Genomic DNA, 24,774 nt, shown 5'->3' on the forward strand with positions numbered 1-24,774 from the left:
CAGAAAAATAGAGGCTGCAAATAGGTAATTCACAGAAGGAAAACGTTTCAGTGGTTCTTCAGTATATGGAAAAATGGGTAACATCACTTATCAACAAAAAAACTCAATGAACTTACGATGTGATCCTACTTTTTTTAAGAAAAAATTTCTCTTTAATGTTTATTTATTTTTGAGAGAGACGGAGACAGGGCTTGAGCGGGGGAGGGTCAGAGAGAGACGGAGACACAGAATCTGAAACAGGCTCCGGGCTCTGAGCTGTCAGCACAGAGCCCGACTCGGGGCTCGATCCCACGGATGATGAGATCATGACCTGAGCCGAAGTCAGATGCCCAACCGACTGAGCCACCCAGGCGCCCCTCAGTGTGATACTACTTTGCCGATATCAGATTGATATAAATTAGGACATTGGATAATACCAAAGGTTAGCATACAAAGTGGGAAAACAGAACTCTGTCTTCATGTACCACTGCTGGGATTGTAAACTGGCAAAGCCACTCTAGAAGGCAACCGGGCAGAGTGAAAACAAGCAGTGTCGACTCCATGACCTGGCAATTTCATTTCTATCTTATGCTCTATCAGGGACACGTCTAATACCATTCAGTGTTGTCTGTGGTTACAAGGAACGGCTGGCAACCTAACTGTCCATTTTAAAGGAACTGCTAAGTAAAATGAGTTAGATGTACAAACTGAATGTTGTTAGTGGTCAGGACTAATGAACTCCTTGTATACATAGATAGCCCCATGGATAAATCTCTAACACATTATGTTGAGAAAAAAACAAGAAAAAAAGAGTTCTTAGAGTATCTTTCATAATACATAAACAAACAGTATCTTTGGAGGATATATACATATATGGGAACATATCTTAAATATAAGAGAGAGGGTCCAGGGTGCCTGGGTGGCTCAGGCAGTTAAGCATCAGGACTCTGCCCAAGTCATGATCTTGCAGGGGGTTCAAGCCCCACGTTGGGCTCTGTGCTGAGAGCTCAGAGCCCGGAGCCTGCTTCAGATTGTGTCTCCCTCTCTCTGCCCCTCTCCCACTTGTGCTGTCTGTCTCTCTCTAAAATAAATAAACATTAAAAAAAAAAAGAGAGAGAGGATGCATATGGGGGATAGAGAAATGGGAGTGTGGACAGGACATGGGTGGAAAATAACATAAAATTAAAAAGAGGGGACTTGCTGCTGAAGAGCCTGATCAACACAACTTTTGTCCCCCAAAGTCCAAAAAATGGCCCCATCCCTTTCCCATGGCTTCCCATTCTTAACAGAATCAAATGCAAGCGACTCAAACGTGCCTGGCCAGAGCAGGGCCTTTCTCCATAAAGGACCCGCCTCTCTCTTCCACCCACTTTGCCAAGCAGTCGCTTCCCCTGCACTCCCAGCTTTACCTCCCACAACCAAAACACGCCCAGACTTCTATCCGAAATGGGCTTACTGTTATTTCTTTAGGAAAGTCTTACTGATCGTTTAAGATTCAGGTCGTTTCCCCTCCGGGAGTCCTTTTTGGGCCGCTGCCCCACCCAAATGTTAGACTCTCCAGGACTGTATTCCCCCATCACCCCATCACCCGGGCACACCCCACGTGGTAACTGCTCATTTTGGGTACACATCCCTCCCCCAGGGCTACAGCTGAGCTAGGGTGGTCTCCGAGTCCATAGTTCGCCTGCTGGAGTGGGCGATCACTCGAGTGATCACTCGAGTTACTCCATCACGTTGAACACCACAGCAGCCCACCTCCCTCTTTTTCGCGGTCCGGGACACCAGTTCCGCCTCTCCGCTCCGGGTCCCCGCCCCCAGCCCACCTCCGCAGGCTGCAGGAGGTGGAAGGCTCTGCGCACGCGCCACGGGGCGGGGCGCGGGGAGAGGAGGGCGCAGAAGGGCGGTGGGGGCGACCACAGCTTGGCGCGGCAGTTGCGTCCGGCTCGCGAGCGCCCGGCGCCTGGGGGGGGGGGCGGGGCCGAGGCAGGCTTGTGGCCCCTCCCCCGCCCTGGCCCCGCCCCCACAGCCCGCCCGCCCGCGCGCCCCGCCCCGCCCCCTCGCTTTGCCCGCCCCGCCCTCGGCGGCCGCGCTCCGTCTCCCGCCGCCAGCCTGCCTCCCGCCGGGCTCCCGCGGCCGAGAGCGGGAGAAAGTCCTGCTGGTGGGCGGTCGCGGGGCTGCGAGCGTCCGGCATCCCGGGGCCGCTCTGGCCCGGGCGGCGAGGGGGCCCGGCGGTCCATGCATCCGCCGCCGCCCGCCGCCGACGCGATGGATTTCAGTCAGAACAGCCTGTTCGGCTACATGGAGGACCTGCAGGAGCTCACCATCATCGAGAGGCCGGTCCGCCGGAGCCTCAAGGTGCGCACCGGGGAGGAGGAAGTGCCCGCAGGGCGCCTGGCGGCCGGCCCGCGCCCCGACCCCGTCCCGTCCCGTCCCCTTTTCCTTCCCGAGCGACCCGGGACCCTTTCGGAGTCGGGCTGGCCCCTCAGTCCTCCTCCAGTCGCCGTGTCACCCTAAACCGGCCCCTGCCGGCGCCCGTGCTTCGACGCAGCCCCGGTTCTCCCAGCTCGGACCTCAATCCCCGAGGGACTGGCCCCTCGCACGCACTGGGCTCCCCAGCCCCCCGCCCTGGACCCCTTTCCCAAGCCGCCCCAGGAACGGCCAGCCCAGCGGTGTCCCCCGAGCCGCCCCTCTAGGACAGCCTTGGCCCCTCATCCTTCCGCCCTGCGGGAGCTGCCCCTCCAGCCGCCTCCTGGTCCCCTCCTGAGTGCCCCCCCACCTGTCCCCGTCCCACTCCTCAGTCATCACAGCTCCTGCCCCCCCTCCCTGAGACACCCCGGATCCCGCTCGCCCCTTCCTCCATCCGAGCAAGCTCGGTCGCCTGTGCCCCCAAGTCAGCCAGGCCTCCCTTCACCTCCCACCCAGCACCCATGCTGGAGTCGTCCTGCTACCGATCTTCAGAGCCCTCTCGACCCTTGGCCCCCATCCTGAGTCACTGCGCGTCCTTTCTTCCCAACCCCTCCAGGACGCCAGCTGGGACCCTGATCCCCACCTGCCTTTAGGGAGTCAGCCTTCAGTTTTCTCCCCCACCCCGCAGAGTCATCTTGGTCCCAGCCTCCAACCCTCGCTGCTGGCAGACCTACTTTACGGACCACCCCCTCCCCCAGCCGTCCTCTCAACAGCTCCCTTTAGCTCCTCTCACTCCCACCTGCCGCAATATCGCGAATCTTTGATTTCCTTCCAGCCCCGGAGTTTATTCCCTTCCCCCACTCCACATTTCGTCTTTTTTCATACTCACTCGGCTGCAGTTTGCATCCGTTCCCCTTTGAGCATTTTGTGGGGTGGAAAATGCTGGAGAAACCGCCTTGGGGTATTAGAGATTAAAAGTATGTATAGATAGGCATATAAAATCGAGTACTAAACTCGATTAAACTCAATTAAACAGCAATGTTCTAAAGCCACAATGTAATTCTCAAGCTTCAGTCTAGAAGCTAGAAGAGTTAAAAAAAAGAAAAAACAACGACAGAAAAAACAAAAACAACCTCAAACTCCACCAACCAAACCCAACAATTCAAGAAAATTAGAGACCTCTGTGGTTGAGGTCGGCATGTGGAGTCCTTGATTAGTTTTCAGTGATAATGTTTAATTGTGAAACTTTTTCGTTAGTCTCTACTCATGTGGGGTTCCCGGAGGGTCACTGGGGGGGGGGGGGGCGAGACTGATCCATGTTTGTGTGCATAATTTGTATTTTATTTGTATTTTACGCTTGACAGACACCCGAAGAAATAGAAAGATTGACAGTCGATGAAGACCTCAGTGATATTGAAAGGGCTGTTTATCTGCTCAGGTATTTCCCGAAGTCTTTCTGTGAAATTGTTGCGGTTTCCCTGCGGCTGCGTGGATGAATGCCATTGTGAAATGTCACGTTACGGTTCTGTTCAGATTTACTTGAACAGGGTACTTTGGCATGTGGAGCACTCGATTATGTTATACGGGTTTGGTATGGACTTAACGCATTTGAGAACTGAGATCAAATAAGACAACCAACTTACAGAATATTCCTTGGAGCAGGAGGAATAGAAGAGCCAAGGGTTTGAATTTGATCTCATCCCTATTTTCTGGCTTTGGTTGTTCTCCCACAGGTCCACTAAGTTTAGATGAGACTTAAAGAATGTCCAGTGATTAATTTTAAGTTACCCATAGAGTAGGACTGTGATGTGCTATTTGCTATATAGAACCCCCCTTCCCCCCCCCCCCCCATAGGGTAGTTCAATTGGTTGCTCAGGATATCTATCCTGTTTTATATTACTTTTGCTATGTAAGCTTCGTCATTTTGTCTGAAAGATTTTAAAATGTAATTGAGCCTACTCTCATTTAAGTTTAATCTCACAAACTCTGCAGAATTGCTCAATGCAAATGGTTATTAGAAATATTTACCAAACTTCAACTGTTTAAAACACTTTGGATTTAGCTTCCTAAAGGCTAATGCAGTGAACATTAACGAATTTAGCTGTGAAAATACTTCAGAAGCAGCAATTTTCCTAAGGTAGTTTGTGTCCATTTGTTTTAAAACTTTTCTTTAACTTGCAGTGACATGTTTTCCCCTTTGGCAAGTGAGTTTTCACTTCTGTTTTTAGAATCAGATTTTGAAACCTGGTGTTATTTACCTGCCCAGATATTTATCATCCTTGTTTCCTTAGCTTAGGTCAGCTTTGCCAGTTTCAGGTGCTGGCAAGTTTCCCGTTCTCCTTTCTAATTTATAGGTCATGTGTCTGGTCCCATGTTACTCAGTGGAGGATCCTGTTTAAAAAAAAAAAATCCCTCCCTATGACTTTCATTCTCTTAATTCTTCTTTAGCCTTTTCATGGCCTCTTGGGTTTCTGCACTCAGAATTGTAGCGTGCTTACAATTTAGACGTTCTCTCTAATAATTCTATCACTTGAAAATCTTTCTGGATATCAGACCTTATGTTGGTGTTATTTCCCCTCTTTTGGTGATCTTTGGTAGCATGCTGTCATTATTTCTCCCTATTTATTTAAAAGACAACTTTCATTTATGTATGAGTTAACTATGTGTTTTTGGTGTTTACACAGAATAATTCCATGTTTAACCTTTTTTTCATACTTGATTGTGTTATAGTTGAAGTACTTTATTCCTTAGTAATTAACATGTCCAATATGGTGAACAACAGTTGTAAACTTCTGCCTTTTCCCGCGGTTTTTTTGTTTAGAGTAGGTAGACAATCGATGAGACTTTGCATAAGTATCTGTTAACATATAGCAGTTAATGATTTGTAATAATTTCCTACTTCTCTCCTACGGAATTCTCTTCCGCATAACTTCTGGCTTACATTAAGAAACGGACAGCCTTGCTCTACTTAATTGTGACAGCAGATACCTTATTCTAGATATCAATGACAAGGCTTCTTTTTTAGGGCACGTACTTGTACTTGTTTTCTATGTTGCTTTTATTGTTTGTTAGTGAACTGCGGTGTCTTAAGTTGTCTGTATTTCTTAGGCACAGAACGTAAGTTTCATCCAGTTCTGGAATTTACAAAGCCCTTTAGAGACAGATGGGTCCTCTCATTCTTAGACAAAGTTTTAAAAGAGATCTGATGTCTCCTTTAGTTTCTTGTGGCTCATCTACCTTGAAGGAGGTTTGCAAGGTGACTCGGAAGGCGAACACGGGTTTGGTTGTGTATAGGTTCTCCCTCCGACTTCTTGGATTCCTAGGGCCTTACCCGCCCCCCGGGGGAAAGTGGGATTTCACCTTTAGGACAGCTTCTGAAGGAATAACAGCACACTGCCTGAAAGGTTTTTTTCTTCCCTAGGATTCAGGGGAGGGTGTGGGATTGTGTTCTAGATAAGTTCTGTTACAGCCTCATCTGCTTATATTGAGCCTTTTATTTTTCCCTCGTACTTTCCAGTGGCATAGAACCTCCTACCGAGACCTGTTTTTTTTTTGTTTGTTTTTTCTTTGATTTTCAGCTTTATTTTCGAGTACTTTACCCTTTGTATTGGATCTTTAATATCCAGATTTTTTTCCTCCCTCTCTGTCTTTGAATATCAGATTTGTTTCTTCAGCTCTCTTATTTTGTATATTAAAACTGTTTTGGAATAAATATTATGTTACATTAGAATTCAGACAAGTTTGTTTGCATCACACAAGCTGTATATCCGTGGAGGTTCTGGTAGCATTGGGATTGAATCTAATATCTGAAACATTATATACAGAGGACTGTCATCCAGTGAAAAACAGATCACACCGTTCATTATCTTACCCTAAAATATGGCAGATCAATTGTTAATGCAGTTTTCGTAATTAAGGTTAGAACATTACGGTATTTGAAGACATGACACAGATGAATTTGTGGTTTTGCATAAATACGATGCTGATCCATCCATCTGTGGCATTTAGTGCTGAAGCAAAACAGCTTTCCTAATTGTCACAGCTTGTGGCTTAGTCAAAATCCTATCACATCATCTTTTTCCTGTTCTCTGTCTTCTTCGTGATTTTGGCATATATTTTAGAAACGTACTTGAAATATGTGAATAATTTTGCTAGAGAAGAGCCCTAAGTTAGTACACTGTGCTTTCATTTGGTAAATCTTTACTTAAATACCTCTAATTGCCTCCAGATCAGTTCTAGACCCTTAAACTTGGCAGAAGTGGCTCCCTCTTAGCTGTGCAATGTGATGTTCCACCAGGCCCTCGATTTTTTTTTTTAATGGCTTGATTGAGACGCAGTTCATTTGCCCTACAGTTCACCCATGTCGAGTGTGCAGTTCAGTGGATTTTAGTGTTTTCACAGAGTTGTGCAGCCATCACCTCAGTCAGCCGTAGAACATTTTTATCATCCCCCAAAGAAACAACTATACCTCTTTGCAGTCACTCCCCACTTCTCACCCCCCCCCCCCCTTCCCGCCTTTGGGAATCACTAGTCTACTTCCTGTCTCTATGGATTTGTCTCTTCTGGACATGTCATGTAATTACACAGTATGTGGCCTTTTGTGACCAGCCTCTTTGACCGAGCGTAATGTTTTCAAGGTTCATCCATGTTGTAGTGCGTATCAGAGCTTGCTTTCTTTCTGTTGCCCAGTAGTATTGTATTGTGTGGGCGTATCACCTTTTGCTTGTTCATTCATTGGTTGATGGACACTTGGGTGGTTTCCACTCAGTCCTTTACTTTTTGAAACAGTCCTGCCTCTTCGCTGTTACTCATAGTCATCATCTTCGTCCTTAGCTCTGCTTGTCCCTGTCCTGCGATACCTTTCATTATACCGGTTCAACGTTTTCCATCCCCAGGATCCAGCTATGATCTTGCATCTAAAGGAGAGCCTTTATTGACTGCTGAAACCTAGTGGAGCCCAGGCTTCTGTGAGCTCCCTTATCACTTATTGATGGCTTCCCTCAAGCGGTGATTAATCACTACATTGTATTCCTTAGCCTGTGTGTGTGAACATTTTCTTTAATTGTAAGCTCCCAGAGGGCAAGCCGTCTTTTATGTTGTTGCTGTTTCATTCTTTCTGGTTCTGTGTTGTGATATAAACATATACCTCTTCATAAAGTGTATTTATTTATTTTAAGTTGACCAAAATGCCAGATGAGTTGAACAACTTCTGATTTTTTTTTTGTATTGTGGACGGTAGAATCAGACAGATTTAGATTATAGCTTATTCTACTGTTTATTATCTGTTTGACCAGGAACACATTTTGCGGTCTCTTTTTTTCATCTGTAAATTGGAAATGGCAATTCCTGTTTCCTAAGGTTGTGTAATGTGGGGAGCCCTGATACAGAATAGGTACCCATTTAATGTTAATTTCCTTCTGTCTGTTTTCCCAGTCCTTACTTCCTTGTTACTTAGGTTCTCAAGGTACATTTCAAACTTTTAAGAAAGGGTAACAATATTAATTTTGCCATCCAGTAATTTAGTAAAGTATCTGGCAAGTAAAGTATGTCGACTGAAGTTTGTGATAGATACTTATTAACTTCCTTTACTAATAGGATTTATCAGAAACCAGGACCTTCACAGATTCTAATTACACATTTTTAAACTGAGTGATAAGGTCGAATTCTAATTAAACATTTTTATTTTTTTATTTTTTATTTTTTTTATTTTTTATTTTTTTTTAAATTTTTTTTTTCAACGTTTTTTATTTATTTTTGGGACAGAGAGAGACAGAGCATGAACGGGGGAGGGGCAGAGAGAGAGGGAGACACAGAATCGGAAACAGGCTCCAGGCTCCGAGCCATCAGCCCAGAGCCTGACGCGGGGCTCGAACTCACAGACCGCGAGATCGTGACCTGGCTGAAGTCGGACGCTTAACCGACTGCGCCACCCAGGCGCCCCTAATTAAACATTTTTAAACTGAGTGATAAGGTCAGCCTGTTTTACAGATTTATATTTTTGTACCAAATGACTCTATCTTAAGCAATGTTTGCTCTTAACGTTATGCATAAATTATATTGATTGGTTAATGTACCTAACCTCACTTTTATGTTGCTGCTTTTCCAGTCGCTTTACACTGTGAGTTTTAAAACATTTTGCACTTTGTCTTCCAGGGACAGTCACCTAAAGTGTGCATCTTTAATTAGGAAATTTTCCCCTTCCTAATCACCACCCCCCACCTTTTTTTATTTTTTAAAGGAGTAAGTGCTCCCCCTAGTGATATCTCAGAGGAGATTTCTGCCGCCAAATCTGGAAATTAACAAAAGAACCAAAGTGCTGTAAACTCTGGCTACCGCTGACCGCATCTGGGAACTCTCCCATTCAAGACCAGAACACGACAGCAGTAGGATAGGGGGGGAAGAACTTCAGTGATGAGCTTGGCTATGGCTAGGGTTTGATTGTTTTATCTTTAATTTTTTTTATCGTTTATTTATTTTTGAGAGAGAGAAAGAGAAAGAGAGACAGAGTGGGAGCAAGGGAGGGGCAGAGAGAGAGGGAGACACAGAATCCGAAGCAGGCTCCAGGCTCTGAGCTGTCAGCCCAGAGCCCGACACGGGGCTCAAACCCATGAGCTGTAAGAGCATGACCTGAGCTGAAGTCAGAAACTTAACCAACTGAGCCTCCCAAGTGTCCCTGGTTGTGTTATCTTTCAAAATGCCTATCCTGTTTGCTGTGCAAATGTGAAAAGTTGTGTGAAGAACTCCTTTGTGTGTCCTTCTTTCTTTTTTTTTTTTAATTTTTTTTTTCAACGTTTTTTATTTATTTTTGGGACAGAGAGAGACAGAGCATGAACAGGGGAGGGGCAGAGAGAGAGGGAGACACAGAATCAGAAACAGGCTCCAGGCTCCGAGCCGTCAGCCCAGAGCCTGACGCGGGGCTCGAACTCACGGACCGCGAGATCGTGACCTGGCTGAAGTCGGATGCTTAACCGACTGCGCCATCCAGGCACCCCTGTGTGTCCTTATTTCTAAGATCTTGTACATCCCCAGACTTCTTTCATCTTCACTGTTAATTTCTTTTTTGGATGCCTTTCTGCGTTTTAGTACTGTTTCAGTGAGGTGGGTGTTGAAGGGCTGTGTGTGTACATTGAGAGAGACTGTGTGTGTATATGTGCGGTGGGCACCTGAATGTCTAGTTTGCTTGCCCAGTTTTCTTGAGTGATGTACAGAAGACCCTTTTTAATACCTCACAATTGGAGTAGACTGTTGGCTAGCTAATCCAAAAAAAAAATTGGTCAACCTGGGGACTCATCAATGTGGTGCCTACGTTCAACGTTTTCTTTTAGGGAAAAAAAATTCGAATTTGTTTACCAGTCTTTTGTTGTATGTCTCCTGCCTTTTCTTTGAGTATAGGTCTGATTACAGTTCAGGGTCTACATTTATCTATCTATCTATCCATCCATCCATCCATCCATCCATCCATCCATCCAAATGAGTTAGCATCTGGTGCAACAATGATTTCGGGGTAGATTCCCTAATTCCCCTTCCCCATTTAGCCCATCCCCCCTCCCACACCCCTCCCAGCAACTCTCTGTTTGTTCTCTATATTTAAGAGTCTCTTACGTTTTGTCCCCTTCCTTGTTTTTTATGTTATTTTGTTTCCCTTCCCTTATGTTCATCTGTTTTGTCTCTTAAAATCCCCATATGAGTGAAGTCATATGATTTTTGTCTTTCTCTGACTAATTTCACTTAGCATAATACCCTCCGGTTCCATCCACGTAGTTGCAAATGACAAGATTTCCTTCTTTTTGATTGCCGAGTAATACTCCATTGTATAGATATACCACATCTTCTTTATGCATTCATCCACCGATGGACATTTGGGCTCTTTCCATACTTTGGCTATTGTGGATAGCGCTGCTATAAACATGGGGGTGCATATGCCCCTTTGAAACAGCACACCTGTACAGGATCTGCTTTTTTGTATCGATTACCCCCATAATGCACTTAAAATGTCAAGTTTATGTTTCTTTAAAGCTGAGTGAGAATTCAAAAAGTTGGCTTATGAAGAACTTTGAAAGCATGGTCCTAGATTTTTGTGATTTTCTACTCATCTTCTGCAAGGTGTCTTATTCGTTCTATTTCGATAACAATTTTCTTTGGCAACTTATCTTTATTGAGTGTTTCTAAAACTTACAATTTAGCTTTCATAGAAATGACTCTTTCGGCATTGCATTTTTATGCAATATTTAATTAAATTATGTAATTACAATGGCAAGTGAAATTGGGATAAACTGATCTGAGAACAAATGAAATGAAGGTGACTCTTGGTTACAACTCAATTGGACGAGCAGAAGCCTGTGAGCATTCTAGAAAGCAGCCTATTAGCCGTGAGCTTTCAGCCTGCCTTTGACAAGGAAGTGGAGAGTGTTGTTTAGTTGGGAAAATCTTTAACACCATGCTGAGAGAGACACTATCCTTTTTCAAAGCTGGCACTGTGATCACCTTGTTTTGTCCTTGGATACCCAGGCCGTTCCCCTTGTTTCTGCATTCAGTTTGGCCGATGGTCTGGTCTGTTATTCCTTCACTTTTGTATAAAAAAAAAAAAAAAAAAAAATTAGTGAGCTAGGAATCTCAGTTAAAGAAGTACTTTTTCATAGGCATTTTTTTGTGTTTTAAAAAATTAAAAAAAAATTTATTTATTTTTTTATTTTTTTATTTTTGAGAGACAGAAAGCAGGAGCTAGGGAGGGGCAGAGAGAAGGAGACACAGAATCCTAAGCAGACTCCAGGCTCTGAGCTGTCAGCACAGAGCCCGATGTGGAGCTTGAACCCATGAACTGTGAGGTCATGATCTGAGCCGAAGTCTGAGGCTTAACTAAGCCACCCATGTGCCCCTTGTTTTTTAAAACAAACTTTTTGGACATCTGCAGAAATGTGCACATATCATAAATATGTAACTTGTTGAATTTTCACAAGTGAACACACCCATGTAACCAGCACACAGATTAATAGAACATAATCTATCACATTAGCCTAGTGCCTCCCTTGTACACCTGCCAATTTCCTCATATTTCCTGCAAAGAGTAACTACCATCCCTTTAAAAGAATTTATTTTTTTAAGTTTCTTTATTTATTTTGAGAGAGAGAGAGAGAGAGAGAGAGAGAGAGAGAGAACACCAGCAGGGGAGGGGCAGAGAGAGAGAGAGGGAGGGAGACAGAGGATCCAAAGTGGGCTCTGTGCTGACAGCAGAGAGCCTGATGTGGGGCTTGAACCCGTGAACCGTGAGATCATGACCTGAGCTGAAGTTGGATGCTTAACTCATTGAGCCACCCAGGCGCCCCTACCATCCAGACTTTTAACATCATAGATTAGTTTGCCTGATTTTGAATGTTGTATGGTAGGAACCATGGAATGTACTGTTTTGTGCTTAGTTTTCGCTGAACCTTTTCAAAAAGAGATTTGTCCGTATTATTACATGGAGAAATAGATTGTTCATTTTCACTGCTGTAGAGTATTCCATTATAGGCCACAATTTTATTCATTCCACTGTTGACGGGCATTTGGCTTGTTTTCAGTTTTTGGCTATTCTGATTAATGCTGCTACAAATGTTCATGCACACATTTCTTTCAGTTATTTTCACAGAAGTAGAATTATTGGTCATCAGTATATGCATATGTCTAGCTTAAACGATACTGCTGAAAAGTTTTCTAAATTGTGCCAATTTAAACTACTGTCAGCAGTGTATGAGTGGTCCCAGCCCTTATATTTTAGGAAACAGAGTGTCAAACTTTATAGTATGTAAATTTTCCAGCATTTTGATTAAGAACTGGCTGCTTAATAGCCTGAAGAGGTTTCTGTTTTCCTGTGCATGATTTACTTATGCCATTGAACATCTTTCTTTCCTTACTAGAGTGTTTCTGTAAGTTTTTCTAGTTAGTCCTTCTGCTACTAGACTGTTGGCTTAGAAGGTCTTCTAGAACTACCACCTTTAGTTGCTGTACTTTTAGTGATTCCAAGAGGTCCCATTAAAAAAAAAAAAAGCCCAAGTAATCATCCTCTGTGAAGGTGATGCTCAAATGACTTCTGCATAGAAATAGGAAGCATCTTTACTCCCATGTTTTGGGATAGAGGGATCAGTGTTTCACATATCAAGAGAGGTATAGAATGGATTCCAGCTAAATATATGTCTTACGTTATAGCTTAGGCCAAATTAGTCCTTGGCAAACCTTGAATTCCCTGTTTTGGAAAAGTACTGGGTCACTGAATATAAGGGGTTTGGTGATTATTTCCATCTCCTTTTCCTTGTCTTTTGTCGTGAGAATAACAGTGGCATCTACTCTTTCTTTTTTTCCTATTTACTGAAGCTTCAGAAGGCTCTCTCTGTGACATCAGTCGAAAGCAGAAGACTCTCATGGGAACTGTAGAAAAAGCTTTAAAAAAAGTAAACTATTGTCATCAATGTAAAAGTGACCCACATCATGTCATCGGGAAGATCTGGAACTGGCTAACATGATGTGATTATGCAAGATTTGGGCCGTGTTTATCTTGTGAAGTAGAGGCCGAGATACTAACAATGGAAAAGATTTGTAACGTAACTAATAGTTACTTGAGAATAAGTCTTAGGAGTTTAAGTTAAAACATACAGAATATTTATTGAGTCCTTGTTATACATTAGGCATCACCTGGGGAATGAATGACATTACACCAGCAGATACTTGTGTTCAGGGAAGTACTCATTTAAGGAAGCAAATGCATTTTTCTTAGAGTTCAGTAGAAGATAGAGGTCATCCCCAGTTAATAAGTATGTTGGGTGTCGAGAAGGCGGGACATTATGTCAGAAATACTTTATAGTGTCAGACCAGATTTATTCTTGGAAGCTGGGGCTCACTCATTTACTTACTGAGAGACCTTGGGCAAATTGCTTAGCTTCTCTGAGTCCAAGCCTCCTATTCTAAAATGGGAATAATAATACCTACGCTGTAGGATTGTTAAGGTTAGAGGAGATGTATGTAGAAGGCACAGTGCTTGGCACAGAGTGGTGTTTAGGAAAGGGTAGTTGTTGGTGGTCTCTTTTTAAAAAATTTGTTTTTAATATTTATTTTTGAGAGAGAGAGAGAGACAGTGTGAGCAGGGAGGGGCAGAGAGAGAGGGAGACACAGAATCTGAAGCAGGCTCCAGGCTCCGAGCTGTCAGCACAGAGTCTGACGTGGGGCTCGAACTCACAGAGTGTAAGATCATGACCTGAGCCGAAGTGGGACGCTTAACCGACTGAGCCACCCGGGCGCCCCAACCATTGATCTGCTTTACAATGTAGACATATGTTTTCATATCTTTTGGATAAGTGCCTAAACACGGGATGCTGGGTTATATGGTGAATTCATGTATTTCCATTTTTACAGTTTTTTGAGGTATAATTGATTGCCAATAAACTACACATATTTTAACTGTACAATTTAGTGAATTTTGATACACACATATATATGACAAATATATAACTATGTATGTATAAAAGAAAGTAACTTTGTGTCCCTTTTTAATACCCTCTCCCTTTCCTCTGATCCTCTCTCCCACTCTAGGCAACCACTGATCGACTTTGTGTCATTATGGCTTAGTTTGCAGTTTTTAGAATTTTATAGAAATGTATCAGAATATCTATTTTTTTTTTGGTCTGGCTTCTTTTGCTCAGCTTAATTACTGTGAAGTTCATGTATAATGTTGCATGTGTCAATAGTTTATTTCGGTTTATTACTGATAATTACTCCCATTTTAAGAATATAACCTATTTTGGTTCTCTGTTCATCCACTGATGGACACTTGGGTAATTTCCATGTTTTGGTTACCAGAGACTTAAGTGGCTGTGAACATTCACGTACAAATCTTTGGTGGACGTGTGCTTTCCTCCTCTGGGATACAGCTAGGAGAGCAATGGCTGGGTCATGTAATAGGTACATACTTATCTTTTTAAGAAACTGCTAACCTGTTTCCAAAACAATAATTTAACATTTCCAGGCAGAGTATGACAGCCTTTTTAGTTCCAAGGTATTTAGTGGTATTTCTAGTGGTCCAATGTGATGATATTTCATTGTATATTGGATTTCCCAATAATTTGGGATTTGGATTTCCCAAATGACCAGTGGACATTGAACATCTTTACGTGAGCTTATAAGCCAGCCATATGTCTTGTTTGCTAAAGTATCTGTTCAAAGCTTTTGCCCGTTTGTTGGATATATGTTTTGGAGACATTTTTTCCTAGTCTGTGGTTTTTTTAATTTTTGTAAAAAGTATTTTTTTAAAGAGGGAAGGTTTTTTTTTTTTGCTTCGTTGTGGCCTAATTTGATGAGGTCTAATTTATTGATTTTTTTCCCCTTTATAATTGGTGTTTTTTTGTGTTCTGTTTAAGGGATCTTTGCCAAGTTCTAGCTCATTAAGATTTTTTTCTTTTGTTTTCTTTTAGCAGTTTTAAGGTGTTAGCTCCTAATTTTAAGTCTGTGATCTATTTCCAGATAAATTTGCCAGATGGTTAAGGTAAGGGTTGAGGTTAATTTGTTTGCACGTGGCTATAACGTGCAATAGAAAGAGCCAATTTGCTATTGTTAAAAATAAGGGGATGTGGCATCTGTGTGTGTGGCCGTATTCAAGTCACTTAGGTTCTTCGGCACCGCTTCCCCCTCTTCCCTTCATATAATATAATGGGTTGGGCCTGATGGAATTGAAGGTTCCATCCTGCTTTAGCCGAGTAGCCTCAACTCTTAGATACAGGGTTGTTGTTGAATCCCAGTTTATTATTTCATCCACTAGGTGGTGCTAATGGGCATCCCTGTAGGGCAGAAACTCCTTAAAGAGGTGAACAGTTTCACAGCTTTTTTTTTTTTTTTTTTAAGTTTATTTATTTTGAGAAGGAGACAGCGAAAGAACGAGTGGGGGAAGGGCAGAGAGGGGGAGAGAGAATCCCAAGCAGGCTCCAGCTGACAGTGTGGAGCCAGACCGGGCCGAGGCGGGGCTCTAACTCACAATCTGGGAGATCATGACCTGAGCTGAAATCAAGAGCTGGGTGCTTAGCCGACTGAGCCACCCAGGCACCCCATTTTCACAGCTTTCAAAAAAAAAAAGGGTAATTTGTAAAGTAAATGGCCATAATTCAGAAAGTGCCTGTGTTTCATTAAGGATTGGATGCAATAATATTACAATTAAAAAATACTGTTCATTTTGCGGGACTAAAAAATATCAGAAAATATTTTTTCTCTAGAGAGTTTTGCACATTGTAGATTTGGTTTGAATATGTTTTGGGAAGGATGAGAGTTATATGTTCACATACGAAAAATCAGACTGAGAAGTCTGGCTGACTTAGAATTGTCCTATAAATTCTCTTGTAATAAGTTTATAAACTGTATTTATTTAGAAATTCTCTTGGTAATAAAATTATAAACTATATTTGCTTGAAAAGTGGATAGTCTTTTTTTTTTTTTCAACGTTTTTAATTTATTTTTGGGACAGAGAGAGACAGAGCATGAACGGGGGAGGGGCAGAGAGAGAGGGAGACACAGAACAGAATCGGAAACAGGCTCCAGGCTCCGAGCCATCAGCCCAGAGCCTGACGCGGGGCTCGAACTCACGGACCGCGAGATCGTGACCTGGCTGAAGTAGGACGCTTAACCGACTGCGCCACCCAGGCGCCCCCGAAAAGTGGATAGTCTTAAGAGGGAAAGGATTCACAAAAGTCCACAGCCTGGGCTTGTCGGCAAGAGGACACCTCTCCTTGCTGCTCGGATAATGGTGGGGAGGAGGAGGATAGGGGGGTAGTTTACGTGTGGATGGTGTATCTGTATACCTCACATAATTTTCCAGTTATTTGGGGATTTTACCAGATACCTTTCTGTTAGGGGTTTCTAGTTTAATTCTGTAGTGGTCACAGAACGTACTGTGTTTGACTTCAGTTCTGTCACATTTGCTGGGATTTGTTTTATGGCCCAGAAAATGGTTGATCTTGGCGAATATTTCATATGCACTTGAAAAGCATGTGTGTTCTGCTGTTGGGTGTGATGTTCTGCAAGTGTGAATTCGGTCAGGTTGCTTGGTGATATTTTTCAGGTCTTCTGTATCTCTAAAGTTATTTTCTATCCACTCGTTCTAGTGATAACAAAGAGTAGAGTACTGAAGTCTCCACAAAGGTGGATTTGTCTCTTCTTTCAAATCTGTCAGTTTTACTAGTAGTTCAACTATTTTGATTTCTGCAGTTAGGTGCATATACAGTTACGGTTGTTATGTTTTCTTGGTGATTTAACTCCTTTATAGTTATGGCGTATTTGTCTTTATCCCTAGAAATAGAACTTGAAGTGTACTTTATCTGATATTAATGTACTTGAGCTTTCTTTTGGTTAGTGTTTACACGGTATGTCATTTCCTGCCCTTTTGTTTTTTAAAAAAATATACTTTGGGGGAATTACTTTAGGTTTTCAGAAAAGTCACAAAAATAGTTCAGAGAATTCCAGCATACGTTTCACCAGTTTCCTGTAAAAGTAATATCTTACATAACCTTAGTACATTTGTCAAAACTAAGAAATTAACAGTGGTATATCACCATTAATGGGACTATAGACTTATTTGGATTTTACCAGTTCTTTTACTGATGTCCCTTTACTCTAAGATACCACATTGCATGTAGTTGTCATAAGTCCTTAGTCTCCTCTTGGCTTGGACACTACCCTAGGCTTCCTTTTCTTTTCAAGATCTTGATAGGTTTGAAGAGTGCTGGTCAGGTATTTTGTAGCATGTCCTTCAAGTTGTATTTGTCAGACGTTTTCCTCATCATTAGATTGAGGTTATGGGCTTGGGAAGAATACCGTAGAGGTGAAATACCTCTCTCATCCCATCATTTCAAGGGGTACATGCTATCAACACGATTTATCACCAGTGATGATAGTCTTGATCGCTGGGTTAAAGTAGTATCTGTCAGGTCCCTGCCCTGTAGGAGTGGCGAGAGAGGACCTCTGAGCCTGGTTCTTGATCTCATGGGGGGAAGGCATTCAGTCTCTTGCCATTAAGTATGATGTGAGTATTCCTAATTTGCTGACAGTTTTTATTAAGAATAGGTGGTGAATCTTGTCAAATATTATTTTTTCTAAGTCTCTTGATATGACATATGGCTTTTGTAACATTTTTTTTTTATTCTGAATTACATTGATCAATATTCAAATGATGAACCAACCTTGCATTCTTGGGATGAAATCTACTTGGTCATGATGTAAATATTTCTGGGCCCTGTTTGCTGGTATATTTTTGAGGATTTTTGCTTCTAGAATGTAATGAGAGATACTGATCTGCAGTTTTCTTTCTTTGTAACATCTTTTCCCAGTTTTGGTTTTAGGAGAATGCTCATGAAATGACTTGGGAAGTGGTTTCCCATTTTCTGGAAGAGATTGTATAGAATTGGTATTATTTCTCCTTTAAATGTTTAAAAAAAATTTTTTTTTTAAGTAAACTCTACCCCATCTTTTGCCCTTAAATGTTAGGTAGAATTCACCAGGGAAACCCATCTGAGCCTGAGATTTTCTCTTTTGAAAGGTTTTTAACTAAAAATGCAGTTATTTAATAGATAATAGGGCTATTTGAGTTATCTGTTTCTTCTTGAGTAGGTTTTGGTAGTTTTTGTCTTTCAAATTCTTAACTGTATTTTATCTAAATTATTGAATTTATGGGCATTGAATTATGCTATGCTAGTATTCTCTTTTAATGTTTGTGGGCTCTGTACTGATGTCTTATTTTATTCCTAATATTGATAATTTGTGTTTTCTTGCTTCTGTTTAACTTTTTTTCTTGTTTACATTTGAGGTTTATCAATTTTAATGATATTAAAATTTTTTTTTAATGTTTCTTTATATTTCAAGAGAGAGAGAGAGACGGAGACAGAGTGTGAGTTGGGGGAGGGCAGAGAGAGAGGGAGACACAGAGTCTGAAGCAGATTCCAGGCTCTGAGCTGTCAGCCCAGAGCCCGACTTGGGGCTCGAACTCACGAGCTGTGAGATCATGACCTAAGCTGAAATCAAGAGTTGGACACTTAACTGAGACACGCAGGTGCCCTGATCTTCTGTTTTATTTTCTTAATTTTTGTTATTTTATTTATTTTTTTAAGTCTTTCCTGATGCCCATGATCCATCTTTTTTTTTTTAATTTTAAAATTATGTTTTTAATGTTTATTTTTGAGAGAGAAAGAGAGAGAGCGAGCACAAGTGGAGAAGGGGCAGAGAAAGAAGGAGACACAGAATCCAAAGCAGGCTCCGGGCTCTGAGCTGTCAGCACAGAGTCCGACGAGGGGCCCGAACTCAGACACCAGGACCTGAGCTGAAGTCGGAAGCTTAACCAACTGAGCCACCTAGCCGCCCTTGCTTCTGTTTTAATACTTGGATTTTAATGCTATATGTTTCCTTCTAGGCACTGCTGTAGCTGCCTAGCTATACAATTTTGATATTTTGTGTCTCCACTGTCATTTAGTTGAAATAAAGAAATTCTCTCAAGACTTCTTTGGCTTATGAGTCATTAAGAAGTGTGTTGTTTGAGTTCCAAATATTGGGAGGTTTTCCAGGTATCTTTTGGTTACCGACTTCTCATTTAGTTTCATTACGGTTTGTGAATGTACTTTGTCTGATTTCTGTGACCTCCTCCTTCCCGACGACAGCTCTGACTTCATTTCCTATTCCCTTCTTTGCTTGGTGTGTTAAACACACCAGGTACACACCTACCTGAGGGATTTTCCACTTGCTTTCCTTCTGATTTTAAAATGTTTTCCTCAGATATCTGCCCTGCTAGGCCTATTATTTCCTTCACATTTTTCCTCATACGTGGGTTGGTTGTTTATCTCAGATACATGGCACTGTTATCTGCTTAATGTCACAGGTTAAAAACCTGGGAATAGCCTCAATTTTTCCTGTTCCTCATCTCTGATATTTAAGAGATTTAATCTTTCTCTTACAAAATAGAAATATTCACAAGATTTCTGTAGTTTTCTGACATACATATTAAAAAAAGCCCCACGTTTGTTTATTCAAGGTGGTTCTCAAATACTGGGTGAGTAGAAACCTGCCGAAGGGTCAGAATTCCAGTGTTTTCGTTATTTCTTTTGGTACATTAGTGGGTAAATAGATGTGGCCTTTTTTTTTTTTTTTTTTTTTTCCCCTCCTTCTCCTTCAGGAGAAATTCTCTTAATGTTCTAAAACAGCATATATTTTATTATCTCAGCTCTGGTTTCTTATTTATTGTATAGAAATATATATATATGTATATATATATATAGAAATATATATGTAGAAATATATATATGTGTATGTATATATAAAATTAGCCAACACTAGTTTTGTGTCTTTTTATTAGGCAGTGAGAGCTATAAAACTTGTGTTTTCCTTTTAATCCTTGTTGCTAAGAAACGGCACAGCTTCTAGCCAGCTGTGTGACCTTGAGAACCTCATTTAGCTTCTATTCTCTTAGTGAAGTGAGGGAGATGTACTTACTAGTCATGCTGTTAAGACCCTTTCTTGTGCTGTGACTGTATACTTAATCTAGTGCTCACTGCAGTTACCAACTTCCCTCCCTTTTTCTACTCCTTCAAAAATATTTAGTTTAAAAAAAGCTCAAGGTATACCAGTCAGCTCTGATTCTTTTGACTTGTATTTAGAAAATATATTAGAGTGTTCAATATGGCACGCTTAAATGTGTGCTTCTTTAAAATCCTTTTGTGCAGGTAGACGGTTATAAATTACAGTGACTTGTTATTTCATCAGATCGTGATTTTGTGGTAAAAATCATTACATACTGTGCTTTAAAAAGTCCATTATGCTGCTCGTGTCTTGATGATTCCCACATACATACCTAGCATGTGGACCTAGTTTATGGACAACATATTAAAATACTTTAGGTAAGCTCTACATCATTATTTACTCATATATATGAGTAAATTGGCTCACCTGTATCCATATTTACTCATTCAATTACGTGTGGTATAATTCTATTTCCTCAGACAGTATTTTTCTTTCCTTTATTTTTAATTTTTAAAAAATTAATTTATTTTGAGAGAGACAGAGTACGAGTGGGGAGGGGGAGAGAGAGGGGGAGTATCCCAAGTGGCCTCTGCGCTGTCAGGGTAGAGCCCGATTCAGGGCTCAAACTCACAAACCGTTGAGATCGTGATCTGAGCTGAAAACCCAGGAGTCGGATGCTTAACCCACTGAACCACCTGGGTGCCCCTACAATATTTTTCTTTTAAAATACCTAGAGGACCGGTAATTCATACATTTCTAGAAGGAATGATAGGAATGTCTACATTAATTCTTTAAGGGACAGCAGGGAGAAAATTGACTTTGTTTTTCTCTCTTAAAGGAGAAAATATATACATGAAATTAATTTAAATTAATAGTTATTGAGGAACTCATAAGAAATCCTGTAGGAGCAATAGTTTTGGTTTTGTTTTATTTATTTATTTTAATTTTATTTTTTATTTTTTAAAATTTACATCCAAATTAGTTAGCATATAGTGCAACAATGATTTCAGGAGTAGATTCTGTAATGCCCCTTCCCCATTTAGCCCATCCCCCCTCCCACAACCCCTCCCGTAACCCTCCGTTTGTTCTCCATATTTATGAGTCGCTTCTTTTTTGTCCCCTTCCCTGTTTTTATATTATTTTTCTTTTCCTTCCCTTATGTTCATCTGTTTTGTCTCTTAAAGTCCTCATATGAGTGAAGTCATATGATATTTGTCTTTCTTTGACTAGTTTCATTTAGCATAATACCCTCCGGTTCCATCCACGTAGTTGCAAATGGCAAGATTTCATTCTTTTTGATTGCCAAATAATACCCCATTGTATATATATATATACCACATCTTCTTTATGCATTCATTCACCGATGGACATTTGGGCTCTTTCCATACTTTGGCTATTGTTGAAAGTGCTGCTGTAAACATGGGGGTGCATGTGTCCCTTCAAAACAGCACATCTGTGTCCCGTGGATAAATGCCTAGTAGTGCAATTGCTGGGTCGCAGGGTAGTTCTATTTTTAGCTTTTTGAGGAACCTCCATACTGTTTTCCAGAGTGGCTGCACCAGCTTGCATTCCCACCAACAATGCAAAAGAGATCCTCTTTCTCCACTTCCTTGTCAACATCTGTTGTTGCCTGAGTTGTTAATGTGAGCCATTCTGACGGGGTAAGGTGGTATCTCGTTGTGGTTTTGATTTGTATTTCCCTGATGATGAGTGATGTTGAGCATTTTTTCAAGTGTCAGTTGGCCATCTGGATCCCTTCTTTGGAGAAGTGTCTATCCATGTCTTTTGCCCACTTCACTGGATTATTTGTTTTTTGGATGTTGAGTTTGATAAGTTCTTTGTAGGTTTTGGGTACTAACCCTTTATCTGATATGTCATTTGCAAATATCTTCTCCTATTCTGCTGTCGGTTGCCTTTTAGTTTTGCTGATTGTTTCCTTCGCTGTGCAGAAGCTTTTTATTTTGATGAGGTCCCAGTAGTTCATTTTTGCTTTTGTTTCCCTTGCCTCCAGAGACGTGTTGAGTAAGAAGTTGCTGTGGCCAAGATCAAAGAGGTTTTTGCCTGCTTTCTCCTCAAGGATTTTGACGGCTTCTTGTCTTACATTGAGGTCTTTCATCCATTTTGAGTTTGTTTTTGTGTATGGGGTAAGAAAGTGGTCCAGGTTCATTCTTCTGCATGTCGCTGTCCGGTTTTCCCAGCACCACTTGCTGAAGAGACTGTCTTTATTCCATTGGATATTCTTTCCTGCTTTGTCAAAGATTAGTTGGTCATGTTTGTGGCTCCATTTCTGGGTTCTCTATTCTGTTCCATTGATCTGAGTGTCTGTTCTTGTGCCAGTACCATACTGTCTTGATGGTTACAGCTTTGTAGTATAGCTTGAAGTCTGGGATTGTGATGCCTCCTACTTTGGTTTTCTTTTTTAAGATTGCTTTGGCTATTCGGGTTCCATACAAATTTTCTTTTCTGGGTTCTTTTCTGGTTCCATACAAATTTTAGGATTATTTGTTCTAGCTCTGTGAAGAATGCTGGTGTTATTTTGATAGGGATTGCATTGAATATGTAGATTGCTTTGGGTAGTATTGACATTTTAGCATCCTTTCTTGGTAAAAACCCTCAAGAAAGTAGGGATAGGAGGAGCATACCTTGAGATCATAAAAGCCATATATGAACGACCCAACTCTAATATCATCTTCAATGGGGAAAAACTGACAGCTTTCCCCCTAAGGTCAGGAACAAGACAGGGATGTCCACTCTCGCCACTGTTAATTCAACATAGTATTGGAAGTCTTAGCCTCTGCAGTCAGACAGCACAAAGAAATAAAAGGCATCCAAATCGGCCAGGAGGAGGTCAAACTTTCACTCTTCGCAGATGACATGATGCTCTATATGGGAAACCCAAAAGATTCCACCAAAAAACTGCTAGAATTGTTGTTTTATTTAAATTAGATTCTTGCTTTATAGAGATACTGTCCTGACCCTGACAGTGATACCTGGTTGACTTGAACGTCTTCCATAGTCTTTATAGATGTTGCTTTCTTGATTGTCACAGTGTGAGGAGGTGAATTATGTTTCCACAGATTTGGAAATTATCTCCTGGGGGTGATCACTGCTTTCTTTAGGCCCTCTTCACTCCAACATACTCCATTCAGTCCTATCATTAGCATTAGAGAAAAGGCACCATTTCAGGCAGCTTTCGCATATTGATTTTGGGTGGACTGAGGAGCTTTTGAATTTTATAACTGACTTGTTTTTGTTACATTTCCTCCAATTTGGTGCCTCATTTGCTGTAATATGAGCCAACAGGAACCCCTGTATATTGTTAGGGACTGTCTTTCCAGGTCATATTATCCACCTCTAGATTTCCGTGATCCTCTCCATGACGTAATTTCCAAATCTGTGGCTGTAGCCTTGGGCTTTTCATGTGAACTATAGGCCAGGTCTCTTTGCTGAGTGTGTCCACTAGGATGTCTCTTCCAGAATGGCCTGCTGGCTTTTCAAACTCAGCATGCCCCAAACTGAATTCATCACCTTTTATCTGAATGTGCCTTCTCTTGTTACTGGAGCCTGACCATCCTTTTAAATCATACTGGAGGGAAACCTGGGAATGATTTTGTACTCTTCCTCAGCAATTGGTTTTGTCTCAAGTCCTGTTGATCTTATTTCTGCAAGAAGCCATTTCTTCTTTTTCCACTCTAATTTAGCTAGACAGAATCAGAGTGCTTGGTTTTTATTGTTTTCTTTCTACTTCCAGAGCACAGTGACTGGCAAATCGTAAGTGTTCAGTACATCTTTATAAATAAACGATTGAATGAATCCCATCTAGCAGGGAACCTTTGAATATACTGTTCCCTCTCCTCTCCCTTTTACCTATTTCTACCCATTTTTGGGGTCTCAGCTCTTCAGGGAAGCTCCACCTTGGCCTCTAAGTTAAGTGATGTTCTCAATAGTACTCTGTACTGTTCCTTCATAGATCTTGACACAGTTGAGATGATTGAATTGATTGTTGTTTACTACTTGTCTTCTCTGACTGCGAAGCTCTAATAAGGCAAGGGCCGTGTCTCCTGTACCCACCATATGCCTGTCAGGGCTTTGTTCACTGTCCAGTGTATAATAAGCACTTAGCGTTCGCTGTCTGTGGCGAGGCAGAAAGTGTCATTGGGTGATGTTGGAAAATCCGGAACCAGCAGGTCCTGATTATAAGTACTTCCTGAATTATTGAGCATATCAGTCCTCCTGTGTTCTATAGGTTAAGGAATCAGGTCTCTTCCCCTTCCTGTGATGGCTGCTTATCATCTTTTCTTCCTGTAGGTGCCAGGGATTTGGCCTGCTTTTGTCTCGTTTTACTATTCTGTTTTCCCTCTCGGGTTTCTTGCTTACTGGGTTGGCAGCTATATAAACCAGCTGGTTCTCCGCTATCCCTTCTCCCCTGCTCTGTCCTGTTATGTTTATATATTCCTTAAAAGTATTTTTAAAAAGATTTTTACTACTCTGTTAATGGAGAAGTAGAAAGACCGATTAAAAAATAGTGAGATTACATTGTTCCCAGAAGTCGTTCAAGTTTGTAGAGTTATTCCTGAACTCCTATTTTGCATACCTTTCAACGCATCTGCTATAGCTTATTTATTTAGGGCAGACCTTTGTAATCTGTCCTCTGTGGAGCAATCATTTTCTACTGTTTTTTTTTTTTTTTTAACATGACCCATAGTAAGAAATACATTTTAAATTTGTGACCTGGCATGTATACACGTTTTTGTGTGTGTATGTATTAATATATACACATATGTGTGTGCGTGTGTGTGTGTGTGTGTGTGTATATATATATATATATATATATATATATATATATATATAAAACTGAACCTAAATTTTAATAATATT

The 24,774-nt window shown here is 41.3% G+C and overlaps 1 protein-coding gene across 6 annotated transcripts in view; it reads left to right on the forward strand.

Moving 5' to 3' along the window:
- The first annotated feature begins 1,939 nt into the window (after positions 1-1,939).
- Positions 1,940-24,774, forward strand: part of PPP4R4 (protein phosphatase 4 regulatory subunit 4) — a 108,117-nt gene continuing 85,282 nt past the window's right edge. For 2 of the 6 annotated variants that reach the window (XM_058740174.1, XM_058740175.1), the window contains exons 1-2: positions 1,942-2,334; positions 3,750-3,823. In XM_058740174.1, coding sequence (XP_058596157.1) covers positions 2,215-2,334; positions 3,750-3,823 — 194 coding nt within the window. In that variant the 5' untranslated portion in view covers positions 1,942-2,214. Of the gene's footprint in view, positions 2,335-3,749; positions 3,824-24,774 lie in introns of those variants that run through there. The other 4 variants (XM_058740173.1, XM_058740172.1, XM_058740176.1 and 1 more) reach the window with 4 other exon arrangements.

This window comes from Neofelis nebulosa, chromosome 7 (genome assembly GCF_028018385.1).
Source record: "Neofelis nebulosa isolate mNeoNeb1 chromosome 7, mNeoNeb1.pri, whole genome shotgun sequence".
Classification (NCBI taxonomy): domain Eukaryota; kingdom Metazoa; phylum Chordata; class Mammalia; order Carnivora; family Felidae; genus Neofelis; species Neofelis nebulosa.